This window comes from Pyrgilauda ruficollis, unplaced genomic scaffold (assembly GCF_017590135.1).
Source record: "Pyrgilauda ruficollis isolate IOZ18807 unplaced genomic scaffold, ASM1759013v1 scaffold16, whole genome shotgun sequence".
Lineage (NCBI taxonomy): Eukaryota > Metazoa > Chordata > Aves > Passeriformes > Passeridae > Pyrgilauda > Pyrgilauda ruficollis.
In genome coordinates this window covers 14,718,523-14,736,733 of record NW_024514764.1, presented here as the reverse complement: position 1 = coordinate 14,736,733, position 18,211 = coordinate 14,718,523, and the positions used below count along the sequence as shown (strand labels likewise).

Below are 18,211 nucleotides of genomic sequence, written 5' to 3'. Positions count from 1 at the left end.
GACTACCGCCACAACTTCTTCCTTCTAGGTAGCATCTCAGAATTTGCCTTTCAGTCTTCCATTGACAGCTCTTACAGGCCAGCTGATTCATATCTTCTGTGACAGATTGCACACACAGAAGCTGAAATGCCCAGAGTAAATTCTCACTACACCCTTTTATCCTAACATACAGGCTGGGTTACAGGCTTAGCTCACAACATCTTAACTTCTTCAGGAGTCACCAGTCACTGTAGGTGGAGCATTCATTTGGGAATACCTTTATAAACAAGATGGGGCATTCACACTCTTGCCTGCTGCAGTTCAAATACCAAATGCAAGGACTAACTCACTCCACAAAGCATGGGATGCAAATGTCAACTTGTAACAGACAAGTTCCCCACAAGTCAATGCTTCATTTTGCTAACTTTGTAACTGGAAAGGAAGTTTCCACCCTGCCTTCACAGAACACAGCAGGGACACTTGAGAAGGGTGAGTCTAGAACAGCTTATGTCTTACAGCAGGGTTATGCCATATAGTACTCTTGCAAATTAGCACCCAAAGTTTGAACCACAGACTCACAGAATATTTTGAGTTGGAAGGGACCCACTAGGATTATGGAGTCCAACTCTCACATGAATGGCCCACACGGGAACGGAACCTGTGACCATGGCATTCTTAGTACCATGCTCTAACCAACTCAGCTAATCTCAGGCTCAGCTGGTAACTGTCCTACAGAGACAACCTTCTTCTATCTTCTCCTAACTGCTACTAGTTAGAAAATTAGAGACAGTTGAATGTGTTAAAAGCATACAGAGTGTTAACTGTCAGTCTGAGCCTTCTAACAAACCTACAGCGAAGGCTTGCTTCTCTCTATGGACAGGATCTGCTTAGTATACAATATATCAAAGGCAGCACTATCTGAGCTAACACAGAAGAGCTATAAAAAACTCCCCCGTGGTTTATTATACATTTGGTCACTCACACATCTCCTGTAAATCACTATTCTCTTGCTCTTCCCAGAAAACACCCAAAGGCTCAGTATAAAGCTCCACTTAACCCTGCGGCCATGCAGCCTTGCAGGCAGGCACCTGTCATAGCTCAGTACCTAATGCACAGAAGGAGAAAATCCTCCTCTTGCTGTATGGATGAGATACTGGGGAGTCCTGGTCCTGAGCCACTTCGAAAGGGAGGGAGGGAGAACTGGTGTAAACGGGACAGCAAAGAATGAATCATGTCAGGGTAAGATGGAAGGAGAGGTACTAAGTGCAAGTGAGATGGACAGAATTAAGGAGAATGTCAGAACAATGGACTTTGCCAGTAGTTTTTAAACAGTGGTTTGTGTCCCAGAGAAATGATGCTGGAGGAGTAACATCTCAAATGATGGTTACGATATATTCTGCAACACATGAACTCAGGAAGTTACAATAGAACACATTGTAAGTACATACATCAGGTTTTTTGGTATCTATATCCTCTCTACAGAAGACAGTAGTTCATTTAACCCACATGCTATCAAACATGAAACTCTGGCATGCTGAAACAAACCAGACTGCTTTTTAGCAAGTTCTATACCATGCCAAAAGTCAGAACACTTTAATTCAACTAAGCTTTCAGCTGAATAAGTTCTTTGTCAAAAAAGAACTGATTGTTACCTCAAAACAAACACAAATACTTGTTTGAGACATTCTACACATTTTATGAATAAATCCAGAACAGCATGAAAGACATCTTCAAGCTTCAGCTCATCACCATTAGGCTAGTCCTCCTGACTTCATTCTGCATTCAGAAGATGGATAAAAACACAAAAATGGCAATACTCTACTCTAGTTCAAGCTACATCAACAGCACATTGTGGCCACGTATTCCGATGCACCTTTTACCAACATGGTCACAACATACACACACATACATATTCCACCCACTCTGGCTTCACAGACCAAAGCCTCAAACACACTTTAACACCTGTGCTCAGCAACCATGTGGCATACTGGTATTTGAGAAGCAAACTCTCAGAAATTCCTCTTTCTCAGCAACCTTAACTTGATCTGCATCTCCTCCCTGCAGACCTCCCTGCACTGGAACTACCTCAATAAACTGTCTCGACACCACTAGTCCTTCTAGTTTCTGTATGGTTTCATGCAAGTTACTTGAAGACTTCCTTTCAAGCTTTCATGCTTCAAAAGTCATCCATCAGTTGAGGTGTAGACTACAACCTTGAAAATACAATTAAAAGGTGATTAACAGAGTACGATAATAATTCTAAAAAAAAATGTAGATATTTAGATATTTGTGCACGAAATTTGATAAACCTTCCCACAATTCCAAATGGATTGGCTACTGAAGTGAATACAGTTTCCAAACTGTATTTTACTGTACTACTTCCTATGTAATTTTTGCCCTAAACTCAAAAGTGCGCCTCAGTATACAAAAGGCAAGAAGCAGGATTCAAAGGTGCAATTAAAGAGTACATCAGGGCAATGTGACAATTAGCATCATGTTTACACACTCCACGAGGCAGAACTTGGGAATTATTATGAGCAAGCTTCCCAGAATCACAGTAAGATAAAGTTGAAAAGTCAGCAGCTGCTGAGTGGGCACACTCTTTTTACAGTTTACAGCCAAGTTTATCAATAATTTGTCTGCTACAATTAAGGACCCTAAAAGCATGAATGCCAAAAATAAAAAGGAATTTGCAACACACAAAAAAAATTACTATTTTCAAAACTTTTCTGAAGACAAACCAATGCCTGCTGAGCAACTACAATTTGAAAGAAAGTAAGTGCATTGATCACACTCCTTAAAAATTGGCAAGTGAGAGTCTTCCTTTCAGAACACAGAGGTTCTAGAAATAGAATCGCTTCAATAAAATGTTAAGAGTTACACAGCATTATTGAATGCCTATGACAAAAACAAGCTTCTGGTTTCACTGGACCAAGCATAGGTGTGGTCTGGTCACTCCAGCTGGCCAATGTCAGAGTCACTTGTGCAGCCATCACCTTGACTTTGACGTAAACAATGCAAAAGCTTCCAGGTTCAGAGCTGATGCGCTCCAGCTTTTCATCATTTTTATACTTACAGAGGGAGGACAAAGTTAGTGGGACAGCTAATGAAAGGATTTAAGTCCAATCTATATTAGTCATCTGCACCTTTCCATTCATTCCCTATCAGAAGCTGGCTCTGTGAGACACTTCGCTCGGAACACAGAGCGCTATGAATTCTGATCACAAGGCATTCCACTAGGGAGAATTTAGACAGGCCTGGAAAACCTCTCATTAGGTTTCTTTGAACATAAAGAGCTCAAATTAGAAAGGATCCCCCTCCACGGCTCTGTTGTCCAAAATCTAACAATTATAATCTCAACCATATCAGATAATTCAATCAATTGGACATATTCTCACCAAATCTGGCCAGGCAGAGCTGTGGCTGGTCTTAAAATTGAAAAAGTGAAAGCACAGTCATAATTCCACCACTGTCACTCCTGATGAATGTAAGAAGTTCTCCCAGACCTGACAACGTGGTACAGTGATTGCAAGCACTATCCATGACTGCTTACTGAGTTAATATTTTCTGTTCTGTATGTAATTTTCTTATGTTTGTTTTGGAATTTGAATTGCAAAAGTCAATGAAATTTCTTTTCCTATTCTGTGGATATTCTTAGTCAAAAATCATTCTGCTGCTCTAGAATTGGAAATAAATGTTCATCTACAAACAAGAATACACACTTACACAAACACATGTATATCTGTTCACACATGTGTGGACTTTCGAATCAATGGAATAATTTCAAATGGACATATTCAATTTGTGAATCATAGACAAGATGTATTTCAAAGAAACACCTTCTCACATCTAATACTATTTACAATCCTGGCATTAATAATACATAGCTAAACACTCCTGGGTATTCCATTTGTTTGTTTGTTTATTTGGTTTCATGCAACTGGAAGAAAAATTATGTAGGCCTTTCTGTTCTGTCCTCTACCACCACACAGAGCTTTCATTTAACATCAAGAGATTAAAGAGGACTTACTAAGGTATTTAGAAATATTTTAGTCAATTATACCAACCGTCAAGCAACTGAGTTCAAGAACATTTTTCTGATATAACAATAACTAAAATATCCCAATTTGCACTGCTTTATTACTGCAACACAAAACTATTGTAACTGCAATGCTTACTTAATGCCCAGCATGTGCACACCCCTGAGATGGACAAGAGGGAGGTAACCTCCAAGACACATTTATGCTACATGGAATTATACTCCAATTTAGCAGACAAGAGTAAATTTCATTATTTTAAATGTTGATGCAATCTCTTGAGTGCTGTTTTTCTCAAAAATTAACAGAAAATAACACTTCAGTACTTTAGCACATGATATCCAAAATTAGGCTCAAGTACAGCTCAACTGCAGCGCTGAGATGTCATCAGTCACTGCTGAGCACACACAATAGCACCAAAATATTTAAATATCCCTGCTGCCTTCCAGTTATTCAAGTTAGAAACAGTGCCAAAAAAAAATCAAATCCTTATCCCCAGTGCTAAGCAGAAAAGCAGGTGTATGTACATCTGTACCTACAGACCTTCAAATGTATACAAACCAATCTTAATAAAAACTCAAATCACATAGCTGCTCAAACTGTTGTGAAACAGGACTCCCAACACCTTAGGGAAAAATACGTCAATATGTGTATTTCATTGCTGTTTCCAAAATAATTATTTGGCTAATAGAAATAACTGGGGGAAATCACCAATGTCTTGTGGGTGGGATTTTTCCTATGCTAACTAGCACCCAGTGAATATTTTGTTACTATCCAAGAACAGAATTCAGAGTGCAGCCACTTGATTACACAGTTAGCTAGAGTCTGATTTTCTAATCAAAATAGAGGAATTTCCCAAAACTCAAGAGAGATGAAATAAAGACATTAAAGATTTGCTTCAATAGTGTAGAATTTTCCCTCCTCCACACAAATACCCAGACCCCCCCATTTCTGGAAGTGCAGAGAGGACAGTGGGCAGCAGAGAAGCTGAAGCCTTGGGACACAAAGAAGATTCCAGCCATGAGAAACAAGCCCCAAAACACCTTCCCAAAACCAAACAAAAGATAGCATCAACAGAAAGAGAATGACAACCCACAGCCCCACAGGTGCCTCCCCTCTTTGCCATCCCCCTTCCCTGCATGTTTTTAGGATGTCAAAACACGGTACCTTTGCCTTTCCCGGCAGTGCTGCTGCCAACCGAGGAGGATGCCTGGGAATCCTTCTTCAGTCTCTTGCTCTGAGGTCTGACACTGGACCTGAGAAAATGATGCTGGTCTTGGCTCTGGGAGGGCTGGAGAGAGGCAGGGGCCGGTGACAAGCTGGGGTTCGGTGGGGGGCTGCTGGTAGTGTTGCTGTTAATGATCTTCTCTTCTTTCTTTGTGCTGCTGCTGCCTGGAGCTGCCTCTCCTCCTCCTCCTGCCCCTTCTTCTTCCAGGGACTCCTCATCTCCTCCTGCTCTCTTGCCCAGCTTTTTCACCCCTTCCTCCCCGCTGCTCTCTCCCAGTTTCACTGTCATCCTGCGAGGGAGGAGAGGGAGAAAAGAGGGGGCAACACAGTCAGGCCAGGGAGCCCCCCGGGGAGGCAGAGAAACCCCTGGGCTGAGAGGGGAGAAGTTTAGCTGCAGAAATTCCTCTCAACATGGCCGCCGTTGTTTGTTACTAAATCCCCTTTCGTTTGCTGTCCCGACCCAACAACCTGTGCCGAGGGTGGGAGGGGGAAAGCCCCACCACAACCCCTCCCAAACCGGCCCAAACGGCAGCCAGGGGCCCCCGGTAGCCCCCCGTCTCCGTCCCGAAGAGCTCCGGGCCGCCTTCGGCCGAGAAATCGCCCGGCCAAACTCGGGCGTGTGGCAGCGCTCGCCAGCGCCGGAGGAGCGGCAGCCGCTGGGCCGGCGGAGCAGAACGGAGCGGGGAAGTGCTGCTCCCCCATCCCATCCCATCCCTCCGCGGCTCCCGGGCCCGGGGCTCTCCTCTCTCCTCACCGCGGAGCCGCAGCCCGGCCCGCCGCGGGGGGGGGATCCATGATCCTGGATGCGGCGGTGGCTTCTCCTCCTCTGTGTGTTTGTCTGGGGCTGGGACTGGCCGAGGCTCCCGAGGTTCCCGCTCCCCTCCGCCCCCACCCCGCACCTCCCCGCGCTCCTTTCCGCCGGGCTGCCCCGACCCCGCCGCCCCCGCCGATGGCAGCACCGTGGGCTGGGTCTGTTCTGTCACCGGGAACGGGCAGGGACCGGCTCTCCAGGCCAGCACCCCTGCCCGCCGCCTCTGCTAGGAGAGAATTAAAGCCACGCCACTTTCCCCCCTTTTTTCTTTCTTTCCCCCCCCAGTCTGGAGGGCAATAAACTTCAGATGCACCTACAGCGGTTGTGCACCATTGCCTCGTTGCTCCTGACCATGCAGAGACCCCAGCCAAGCAGGGCAGCCCTGAACCCTTGTGCCAAGAGAGCATCCCTGGGCTTTCAAAGGCATCTATCAACTTTCGGACCTGACATTGGGACCAGTTGCTAGGATGACCACTTCCCGTGCTGACTTCACAAATCCTCTCAATTCTGAAGGCTTTTTTCAAACACTTGGAACAAAACGTCAGACATGGACACAAGCTTAAGGCATTAATCACATTCTCTGTTAAAACCCAACAACTGCTTTAGTTTTTCCTAAAGAGTGTAAAAACATTACTGATAGCATATCTAAAAGAAGTCAACTTCCAGCAAAGAACCAGTTAGAGCACCCAGCAAGGAGCAGCACTTGGGATGCAGCTGCCTTGACACCATGGCAGGAGCCACCATCCAACTTCCCTCTAGGGAAAAGATAACCTACACAAGGAGGAAATTCTGAATATCACAAACACTGGAATCACTACATATTAGGCTGACACCAGGATAACGAGGTTCAAATTAACAAAGATGCATCAACATGATATGGCATACAAATTCATCAAGTTACTATTTATGAGTTGTATTCTTACTATTAAAATTATATTTTTTCCTCTAATTTTCAGCTAAAACACTGAACCCATCCAGAATTGTGTTGGGCAATGTTTCGCTCCTTGAAAATGCTCAATAAACTGATCTGAATGGTGGGTCTAAACTCACACTGAAATTTGGTTATTTATTCACCTGACAGGTCCCTAATTACAGACTGGTTCTTCACTCACCAAAACCTACAGTTTCTAGTTATTTTGAGGACAGACTACTCCCATTCTTACAGTGTGTGCTCAAAAACTTTGCATAAGCAAAGCTTAAATAATTTCAAGTTTGGTTTTATTACTGCAAATGAAACGATGCACTCACCCACTGGCCTCCCCCAACAATTAGCGGGGGAGAAACAAAGACACACTCCTTGGGGACAGCTCCTTACAGGACCCGAGTAGCACAGCCCAGGATCTGCCCCGCTTCTCAACTGCTGGCTCCTTCCAACATTCTGCCTAAGCCGTGCAGTTTCCCGTTATAACTGCTTTCTCCTTTCGTTTTCACCTTCTTCCTCCTTTCCCTTTTTCTCCTAAACTGAAAATTTCTTCAGCCTAGCTGCTTTAGTCGTCTACACCCTTGTGGCCGTCCCTCCGCTGCCTCCCGTAAGAGCCGCAGCGACGCGTTCCCCAGGCGCGGCCGGCCCGGATGGGCAAGCAGGGCCGGCCCGGTCTCCCCAGGGCCAGGTGCGTCCCGCCCCGCAGGCTCCATCCCCCGCCCCTTCCTCACCTGCCGCATCAATGCCGTCACGCAGCCTCCGCGCTCCGGCTCCTCCGCCGGCGGCTGCCTCGGCTGCTCCGGCACCCGCAGCTCCAGGCACCTCCGGGCTGCGCCCACACCCGCCAGCTCCGGAGGCGGCCGGCGCGGAGCCCAGCGGCCCTCCCAGTTTTGCTGGCGGCGGCAGAGCCGCTCGCGGCTGTGGGGCCGACCTGTTCCCCGGGCTGCTCCGAAACCCAGCCGCGGTCCCAGCGCCGCCAGCCTCGGCCGGGCTCGGGGCCGCGCTGGGATCGGGCCGGGCTGGGGCCGTGGGGGTTCCGCTTCCTCCTCACCCTGTCCGGGCCGGGGGTGGGGCCGCGGCGCGCGGGCCCAGCTGAGAGCGCCGGCGCTCCCCGCCCCCCAAGCAACGCGCTCCATTGGCCGGCGGCGAGCGGGAGCGAGGCGGGGGCGGGGCCACGGCTCCAGCGCGAGCCAAACAAAGCGGGGCGCGTGACGAAAGCTCCGCGCGGAGGAAGAGGCGGCAGCGCGTGTCTGCTAGGGGCAGGGTGAATCCCGAGGTCTGGCTGCCGATTGGCTGAAAGAAAAGCCAATGGAGAGCCACCTAGCTAAGGCCTTTGGACGGGGTCCAGGATTCCATTGGTCAGGGAGCGGGTGATTTGCATGCGGCGCAGTATTTCCGGCTGCCGGGCGGCGGCGCTGCTCTCTCGCGGTCGCCGGCGCTCTCGGCGGGCCGGCGGGGCTGCGATCGTCTCGGGCCGGCAGTACCGGGGACGCTCGCTTCCTTCGCCGGGAAAGCCGTGGGGCCGCTCTCCCTGGGGCAGCTGGGACGTTCATGGAGTGCACTTGGGAACAGACGTCCCCCCTGAGGCCCTTCGCTGGATCTGAGTTTGCTGCTGGGCATTCTTCTCGCAGTGGGGGCTCCTTGATGTGGACTGATACTTCTGTGTGGTGACTTCACGTTAATTGCTAAGCAGGATAATTTTTTAAAATCTTATAACTGATACTTCTCCCTTAATAACGTGTTTCTGGAAAGAACATTAGATCATCCTCTTTTTTTAATCTTTATGATTTTCATAAAGATTAAGAGGAAAGGGTGCCTTAGTCCTCTTCCAAGGAAAATCTTTGTAAGCTTAGAAATAAAGTCGTAAGTAGTTAAACCTCATGATGGTGTCAAAATTCTGGAAAATTGGCCTCCCGGGCAGTATGTGGCATATAATTATCTATGATGGTAGAAATGTAACATGTCTTGAGTACTGTGTTGTCACCTGTAAATGTGCTGTAAAGTGTATTTGTGAGCAACCAAGTGGACTGCTCTAAATGGAATTTGTTAAAAAAGGTTTGTCTCCAGTGCTGAGATTTGCATTTAAATCTGCATCTTAATTGTTTGGGGTTTTTTTAAGAAAATATTTTCCAATTTTGTTATAATCTCGCACGAGATCATGTGGCATATTTTTCCTCGTTGGCCTCAACCAAATTCAGCAGTGCTGTTAGGAAATGGATTCTGTATCTCCACTACCATGTATTTCCATAGTGCTATGCCGAGAGATGTGCAGTTGTGTTCAGCTCTCCAGTTGAAGGTTTCCATTCTCTGTATGTAAATAACTTTCCCTGCTTGAATAGCTTCATTGCCTTCAGTGGACTGTTAGGGTGTGAAATTGCTCGTGTGTCTAAATGTTTGTGAGAGAAAAGCTGACTGAAAAGGAGTTGGACAAGAGCTGAGAGGCAGGGGGTAGGGTGAGACGCCAAGAGACACATGAGCTTCCATTTGTTCGGTTTTGATCCCTGGCCCTTCCTCACTAGTCTGTTTTTACAGACCTGCACAGCCCACAAAATGCAAGTAATCTTCCAGTGTTTGTTGTCATGGTTTTCTAGGTCAGGCAAGAATATTAACTTGGATTTGTCCCACATCCTGTGTATTTTAAGGTATGAATAACAAATTGCATTTTTACTAGAAAATAGAGCAAGTAATGCAGAACTGTTCAGCAGAAGGACAAAGTTAATCCTTTAGGTTTGTTAATTTTTTTTAATTTTGAATCTAATGTGCACGATCATTGCAAATTATAACATGGAAATACTTTTTCAGAGATCCTAGGCGTAAAAGCCACCAATATAGTGAATGTTCTGTATTTTCCTTTTAGATTATTTAGAAGCTAGCGGATTTCATTAATAATTTATTTCTTCTTAAAAGGCTCTGAAATTGTTTATTCTGGCAGACAATAATGGATGATCTTTGTGTTGCTAAAGCAGTTCTTTCCCATGCATGTAAGAGGATTTAAATGGAACGACAGACTGCTATTGTTAATCTCTTATTGCTTACAGAATAAGGAAGCACCTAGTCATGCAACTTTGTTTTCTTCTTGGTGTGTGAGGTCAAGCCCTTAAGGGAAGGGAGGAAATGGGCTGTGGGCAACTGCAGCCAGTCCTGGGCCTTAAGGGATTTGGAGCTGTTAGGCATCTTTTATGATACCAGAGACTTGGAACTAGATGTTTTTTAAAGCCCCTTTCAACCCAAACCATTCTGTGGCTATGTGATTTTATGAGTAGAAGGGAAGATGTTAAGATCCTAGGGGTCCACATTCACTTGTTTATTTGTCATAGAAGCAGGGCTTCTCTGTCGAATATTAAAGGGCAGGAAAACTTCATTTCCAGTTAAGCCTGCACAAGTAGGAATATGTAGTTTAGTTATGGGAAAAAATTAGTATGTAGCATTGAACCAGCCAATTCTGAGAGCTGTAAAGTGGTCACTTGAGCAGAGACAGTCGGTGGGTTGTTTAGACTCTTTTTATTCCAGCCCAGAAAGGGATGATGGACTTGATGACTTTTTGAGGCTCCAGCTGGCTGTATGTTTCTGACTTGAGTGTATCATGTAGTTGCAGTAGTTTCCACGACAGCCTGGTTGTCTGAGAAAACAAGGCATCTGCACACGGTCTGTTCAACTCCTCAACTTGTAGTCTGATGAACTCAAGGCTGCAGTGAGAACAACTGGCAGGGCAGAGGCAAGAAATGAATTTGACTCTGGGAGTGGCGCCTGAGTGAGCTAACTGGGCTATTGCATGTTCAAGGAATCCACCACAAAGAGATGCCATAAATGACTGTTAGAGCTGATGCCTTGTAGAGGGAGAAGATAAAAAGCTCCAGGAAACAGGACTTTGTCAGTTCTGTAGCTCTGGTCTATGTGAGTTGCTGACTTGTAACAAGAAGGTCTAAGTGTTTTCCCTCTACCAGTGTTTTCCCTCTACCTGAATACTGCCCATCATTCTAGCAGATATACAGTGTGTTTCAATGTACTGTGTGCCTCTCACTGGGTACTTTTTCCTACTTGCTACCAAAACTGAGCTTTGGTTTGTTTGTTTTTTGTTTGTTTGGGTTTTTTTTGTTTGTTTTTCACAAGTGTCCCTGCGTATTTGGGAAAGGAAACTGATAAGCACCACATAAATGACACATTACACATGGCCAGTCAGCCTCGAAATATGCAGGAGCTGCGTTTCATCAGCTTGCACAGAAGTGTTCTGACTTCAGAGGAATTACAAATAACTATGGGTAGGACAGTGCTGTGGGGATTTGGTCTTGAATTTTTTCAACCTTTTTGAAGGTGTTAGGCAAAGCTGGCCCTTGGGCCTGGCTGCAGGCCCAGTGGGGCAAGAGCTGGGGCTGGAGCGGGGCTGTACCTGACGTGGGTTGTAGGTGGCTGAGGGGGTGCAGGGCGGTAGGAGGGCTTTACGGGTTGTGCTTATTTAGATGTTATTAGAAAGACTTAGTTGTTAAGTTAAAAACTTTTCACACCAAAACTCTAAAAGAGTCGCTGAGTTCTGGGCGGTACAATTAAATATAGTTAAGATATGGGTTTGTAGATCACGGAGGTTCAGCTGGGTCTCACTCCCTCACAGCAGGTGCTTGATAGCGTTGGGGACCAGGAGGGTTTGGGGAATGATTTCGATTCTCGGGACGGCGGCACAGCCCATCACCGGCGGTAGAAAAAGTTCCTCACAGGTCAAGCCACCAAACCCTGAAGACGGCTCTGAAACCATCGGGGACAGCGCAGCGGCGCCGCCGCCGGACCCGCAGCGCTCGTCACTTTCCGCCACTCTTCGTGTGCCGCCGGGCGGTTTCGGCCGTTCCCGCCACTCCTCGGCTCCGCTCGGCCGTTTCCGCTCGCGGCTCGCCCCGTTGTCGGGGTAACGCAAAGCATCGCGGAGTGAGTGCGGCCTGCGGCGCGGGCGGTGAGCGCGGGGCGGCAGGGAGGGCGCGGGGGAGAGCAGGCGGCGGGCTCTACCCGCAGCAGCCCGCGGCGTGCCGGCCGGCTCTCCGTGGTTGGGTCTGGGCCCGGCCCGCAACAGCGGGGTTGATCGCGGTCGGCCGGAGGTAAGGGGCGCTTGAGCTGCTGGTGGCGGGGGCGGGGCGGCCGAATCCGCCCGCGGGCGAGATCGTGGTGGTGTGGCCCGCGTGTTTGTCTTCTCGGAGCCGTGGAGTTTGTGGAGCCCCTTGTTCTGTGCCGGCGAGTGGCGAGCACGGCCCTGACGAGGGACGCGCGCAGGGTTCGGCCCGCTCCAGGAGCAGCCTGGGCTCTGCCTGGCACAGGCTCCCCACCCCTTCTCCCTCTGTGTGGGTGCAGGATTCAACATTCAACCGGGCTTTTACTTCTGTCTTGCTAGCTAGAGAAGATTGTACGTAGTCATTAACCATCTTTTTGTAGCACAGAGCAATTTTGTATTTTTTTTTTCTGGGGCTGGCTCTTTTAAACAATTTCCAATTTAGAAACTAGCATTTCTCATAGGTAGAGATTAAAGGAAAGATCTTTGTCTTTGCATTGGTAACGTGAGCCTTGCTGGAGAGTCTTGTTAAGGCAACTTGGACAGAGACCCCTTTCACCATGCTATGGTGACTGGGGGTGATGAGTCTGCAGCTCCACAGGTACAGCAAACCAAGTTGCTATCAACCTCGATTAAATGTGCTGATATCACTGTGACAGAACATAAAATCAGCTTTTTACGTATTGTCCCCAAAGACAGAATAGCATATATTTTTTTTTCCTGATAGTTGATTATTTTTTGAAATATGTGCCGTGTTCTGGCTCGCTGCTGTCATTTGCAGTTGTTAATGTTGTCTGTAGTGTTTATCTCTGTGAACCTCATGAAGTTCAACAAGGCCATGTGCAAAGTTCTGCACTAGGTTGGGGCAATCTCCATTACCAGTACAGTCTGCAGGATGAACAGATTGAGAGCAGTCCTGAGGAGAAGGACTTGGGGTACTGGTGGGTAAAAGACTGGAAATGACCTGGCAATACACACTGGCAGCCCAGATGCCCCCATGTCCTGGGCTCATCGCCACAGCGTGGGCAGCAGGGCAGAAGGTATTCTGCTCCTCTGCCCTGCTCAGGTGAGACCTTCAAGTGTACCTCCAGCTCTGGAGCTCCAGCTTAGGAAGGACATGGAGCTGGTGCACAGAGTCCAGAGGAGGCCACGGAGATGCTCCAGAGTCTGGAGCCCCTCTGATCTGGAGACAGACTGGAGAGCTGTGGGTATTTAGCCTGGAGAAGGGAAGGCTCTGTGAGCACCTCATTGTGGCCTTCTAGTATTTTAGGAATTCGTTCAGTGCCAGTGCCGGTAGCTCAGGGTGCAGTTGCAGTGCAAGCTGTAGGCTGAGCTTTGGGTGGCCAGAGCAACAGGCTGTGAACTGCTGACTCTGCAGAACACAGGGCATAGGGACCTGTGGCCCAGCCAGGTGAGGGACACTCAGAGGCGCTCAGCAGCAGCTGACAGCCCCCAGACTTTCCCTGCCCTTAGACTGAAAAGGTGTAAATGCCCAGGGGTTCCTTTCTTTGACATGGCTCCTTGGAGATACCAGCTCAAGCTGTAATTTTGTTATTGCACCAAAATGAAATCATTTTAATGATCCAGACATCTGAGACTGCTATGGGAAACCTATGGTTGAGCTGGTAAAGAAAGCTGGTCTGACTGTGTGGGTGTGGAGGTGTAGCTGTGCAGGGGCCTCGGTCCCAGCTCAGGTGGTGCAAGAGTGATTGTCAGGGTGGCTTCTGATGGTTGGACAGGGAAGTTGTCTTAAAAAGAACTTTATGGGATCTTGTAAGAAAGATGGATATAGACTTCTTACCAGAGCCTGTACTGACAGGATGAAGGGCTAATGGTTTAAACTGGCACATGTTAGCTTTATTTTAGGCATAATGAAGAAAAGTTTTATTGTGAGGGTGCTGAGGCCCTGGCACAGGTTTCCCAGAGAAGCTGTGGCTGCCCCTGGATCCCTGGAAGTGTCCAAGGCCAGGTTGGAGAGGGTTTGGAGCAACCTGGGACAGTGGGAGGTGTCCCTGCCCGTGGCGTGGGGTGGAGCTGTATGAGCTTGAGGTCCCTTCCGACCCAAACCATGCTGTGATTCCATAAGGTCTAACCATTTCTAAGAATTGCCTGGGGACTGTTTCAAAAGTGTCTATCAGATGTATCTAATTTGATCTTTGAGCTCAAGTGTGGGGGGCTTGGTCATGTTCTATTCCGAAATTACAAAATGGTTAACTTTTTCAGAAATTTTATTTTTTTGAAACCTTGGAAAAATAGAACATGCCAGAATAGTTTGTAGAGGCAGTGTTACTTGGTTTTCTTTTTCTTTCTTTGAAGACTTTTTTGAAGAGTCAGCTGTCAAAGCTACAGTATAAATACATGAGCTAGCAGTAATCATGTGAGTAATGAATTCCCAAGATCACAGCAAGAAAATTAATATTGGTTCAATTACTTTTACACCACTGAGCAATCCACTTATGTAAGCCATTTATTTATTTGTGTGTAGCAGTCTGCTTCACAATTCTGTGTTGTTGCTGTGAAGGTGAAGAGTATTTTATATTTGGGGTTGTCCATAATTTACATGACAGTATCACTGAATCTTAGTTTAGTAAGTGCTAGTCTGCCATTTTAAATATACAGTTTTGGTTGAAATTTTTTTCTTGCTGTTTATTAATTCCAAAAGTTAAATTAGTGAGTTGAACAAGAGATGCAATTTGGAAGCTTGATAAACTTATTTCAGTCATTGAAGGGGACTGAAATATCTGAATAATAATAAGTAATATTGATGACTACAGATGCAAGGAACAACTAAAAGTAGAAAATGGTGGCTATAGAGAAGACATTACAGCTGCATGGCTTGTGTGATAAAACTGTTATTTCATATGAAATGTAGCTTTGTTTTCATTTAGGCATCTTACATTTTTATTTTAATCTGAAGTGAAATTCTTTATTATTTCAAATTTTGAGCCTATCTAAAGCTTTTAGTCAAATATGAACTAAATCCTTCCTCTCTTAGAGGAAAATGAAACAGATAAAATAAGGAGTCAAGTAGTAGTATGGGCAAAGAATTCTGGAACAGTACTGGAGATGTAAGAAAACTTTTAAAATACATGAAATAAAGACGAAAAACACTCCAATTTCATTTGAATGGTTTGTTGGGGTTTTTTTTGAGTGGTGATAAAACTAGACCCATGCAGTGCCACTTTGGGAATGCTGACTATTTTGAAGGATTGTACAGCTAAAAGTGAGTGGATCTTGTTGGAAGATGAAATGGTTTGTCCTTAGGGTGACTGCTCTTGTCTGCTCTCATATCCAGTAGTTGATGTTGTTCCTTGTGTGTGTCAGAGGCAAGATACAGAGCTCCCAATTTACTGAACAGAGTTACCCACCTTTCTAAATTAAGTGCCCAGCAAATTAGTTATTTGAGGCGCTGACAGAAGATTTAAAGGAAAGAGACCTTAAGAGTCTGTTGATGCCCTTTTTACATGCTGGTGGCTTAGGCAAGTCTCACTGCTGCACATGTGTGTGCCTGTGAGTTCTGAACTCATGGTTTACCTGTGCAGAAGAAAACATCTCTTCCCCTTAAATGTCACAGAAGTCTTTTAAACGTTTCATGCTTGGGGGCTTTTTTTGTGTGTATGTTTGTTTGTGTTGTTTTCTTGGGGGTCTTGTTTTGTTTTTCTCCGGTTATCTTGGCAGGGTTCTGTACCTGGGGAGGAGTAATCCCATGCACCAGTCCAGGCTGGGGGCTGCCCTGCTAGACAGCATCCCTCTGGAGAAGGACCTGGGTGTCACCAGCTGTTCTTGACCAGCTGTGTGCCCTGGGGCCAAGATGGTGGATGCTGGGGTGTGTGAGGAAAGGCATTGTCAGGGGGTTGTGGAGGGGATCCTGCCCCTCTGTTCAGCCCTGCTGAGGCACATCTGGAGCACTGTGTCCAGTTCTGGGAGCTGGGTCTGTTGAGTCTTGAGACAAGACAGCTGAGAGGGGACCTCATCCCTGTCTGTCAGTGTCTGCAGGAAAAGCTCAGGAGAATGGACCAGGCTGTGATCCGTGGGGCTCAGCAATGGCACTAGAGGCAATGGGCAGAAAATGGAACACAGGAAGTTTCATCTAAATATGAGGAAGAACTTCTTTACTGTGTGGGTGTTTAGCACTGAATAGGCTGCCCCAGCGAGGATGTGAAGTCTCCCTCATTGGGGGTATCCAGAATTGTCTGGACACAATCCTGTGCCAGGTGCTCTGGGAAGACTGCGTGAGCAGGGCGGTTGGACCAGCTGACCCACTGAACTCTATGACTCTGTGGTTATTTGCTAGGAATTTGAGGTGTTTTGCTCCAGCTGTTTTTGTTTTGAAACTGAGCTGACTGGATCCCATGACACAAATCCAAAGACCATTTCTGTGTATAAATTATTACAGATTATTAGTGACGCCCTCCATTTTCTGACCCACAACAGTGAAAAGGGTTTTGTTCTCATGTTCTTTTTTGTGCAACTTACTTATTTTTTTCATTCAAATATTAGTAACAGTTCCAATGTAAATAGCAGATAGTGTGATTTCAATAGTACAAGCTCCAAAGTGGTGACAACTGTTGAAACTTCCTTTGAAAGCCCAGACGTGAGACTTAATAACATAAAAGAATTCAGTCTGTACATTAATTAACATCTTTGGATATGAAGTACTGGAAGTATCTTTCTGGTAAATACTGAGTTATTTCAGAATCCTGTGAAGTGGGCCAGCACAAGCCACTGGTGAGAGACTTGGTACCAGCCTATGCACACTGTGAATCTACAGAGTGTGAGGCTCAGTGTTTCTCCATTTTTTTTAAATGCCACTCTGACATTCTCATGTCTGTGTAGTATGTGCAACAAGATGATGCTGTAGTTTTGTTTTAACCCGTATATATGTCGTTATATGTAGTACATAAATTCAATATAATATAGCATATATGTACTGTATATGTATTATCTGCATAAGCAAACCTGATGGAGATGTTTTTATTCCTGGTACAGGTGTGCAGTCTGAGACAGCTCCCGTTTTTATGGCTGTGTACGTGGATCATCGAACAGATGCTCCTGATTCTGTTGCCTCCCCTTCCCATATAGCATGGCACCCACTTCATCCACTCCTGGCAGTTGCTTCCATTAGCACAGCAGGTGGGGGCTGTGTGGATATCTACCTGGAACAGGTGAAAAGTCAGCAGCTTTGCTTTTGCTCTCGATATAGAGTCACATAATTGCAGATGGTTTGGATTGGAAGGGACCTTTAGGATCATCTTGTCCCAGCCACTTGCCATGCACAGGGACACCTTCCATAGACCAGGTTGCTCCAAGCCCCATCCAGCCTGGTCTTGAACACTTCCAGAGATATGAGATGTGTAAGAGGTCACACAGCTTCTCTCAGCAACCTTTATCATTGTTCTAATTTAAAACTTCACATTTTTAATCTCTATTTTTGCAGGCTTACAATCCTTCTGAAATCTCTCTGGGTTTTAATTACTGTCTATGTCCTGTGCTATATAGAATATGACAGATTCATCAGCCGCTCATTATATGTATTTTTAAAAAGATCTTCATCAATTAAATTAATATTTCCTTTGAAATTTGATGTTTACTGTCTGTAAGTCTTGTTTGTGATGGTTACTGATTTGCCTTTTGCTTCTCTCAGTATAAGAATTTCAGGCTTGTATGTAAATGAACACATGCTGCTGCTGCTGCTTTTTAACTCTTAAGTGAATAGAACATACTAAGAAATGGAAATTGAACAAATCACCACCTCAAGACTGAACTGATTTTCTGCCTGTAGACAGATATTTCTTTTGCATACTCTAACTTTTACATGACAGCCTTGTGTAAGACTTTGGTTTGCATAAATTTTAGGGAAGTAGCACTAAAAGGTATCTAAGTCTGCAGCAGACTTACTGAAACATGTAAGTCTCTTAATATGATAGCCTATAAAATGTGTACTTTTCAGAGTGTATTCTGAAAAATTGTTATCCAAGTTTAACAAATGGAAAAATAAATATGTAGAGAGGTTAAATGATTCACATGAAATATTCTTGTGTGTTGCAGTGTGTTGTCATGGTGTGCCTCAGTTTCCCCAGTTCTTCCCCTGAAGTTTCCTTCCCAGGTGGGGTGTCAGTCACCCTTCCTTTCCCCTTGACCCCTGCTGGGCACTGTCTATCAAACCAGAAATTCCAAGGGGAGCATCGAGCGATTGGCAGGTTCAA

The 18,211-nt window shown here is 45.9% G+C and overlaps 2 protein-coding genes across 7 annotated transcripts in view; one reads left to right on the top strand and one right to left on the bottom strand.

The window, feature by feature from the left end:
• Positions 1–7,843, bottom strand: part of CRAMP1 (cramped chromatin regulator homolog 1) — a 49,198-nt gene extending 41,355 nt beyond the window's left edge. For all 4 annotated transcript variants that reach the window (XM_041462375.1, XM_041462377.1, XM_041462376.1 and 1 more), the window contains exons 1-2: positions 7,708–7,843; positions 5,184–5,533 (exon numbers count right to left, since the gene is read on the bottom strand). In XM_041462375.1, coding sequence (XP_041318309.1) covers positions 5,184–5,532 — 349 coding nt within the window. In that variant the 5' untranslated portion in view covers position 5,533; positions 7,708–7,843. The remainder of the gene's footprint in view (positions 1–5,183; positions 5,534–7,707) is intronic.
• A 3,872-nt stretch (positions 7,844–11,715) lies between these two features.
• IFT140 (intraflagellar transport 140) overlaps positions 11,716–18,211 on the top strand; it is an 85,812-nt gene continuing 79,316 nt past the window's right edge. For 2 of the 3 annotated variants that reach the window (XM_041462279.1, XM_041462274.1), the window contains exons 1-2: positions 11,716–12,057; positions 16,995–17,170. In XM_041462279.1, coding sequence (XP_041318213.1) covers positions 17,024–17,170 — 147 coding nt within the window. In that variant the 5' untranslated portion in view covers positions 11,716–12,057; positions 16,995–17,023. The remainder of the gene's footprint in view (positions 12,058–16,994; positions 17,171–18,211) is intronic. The other variant, XM_041462278.1, reaches the window with a different exon arrangement.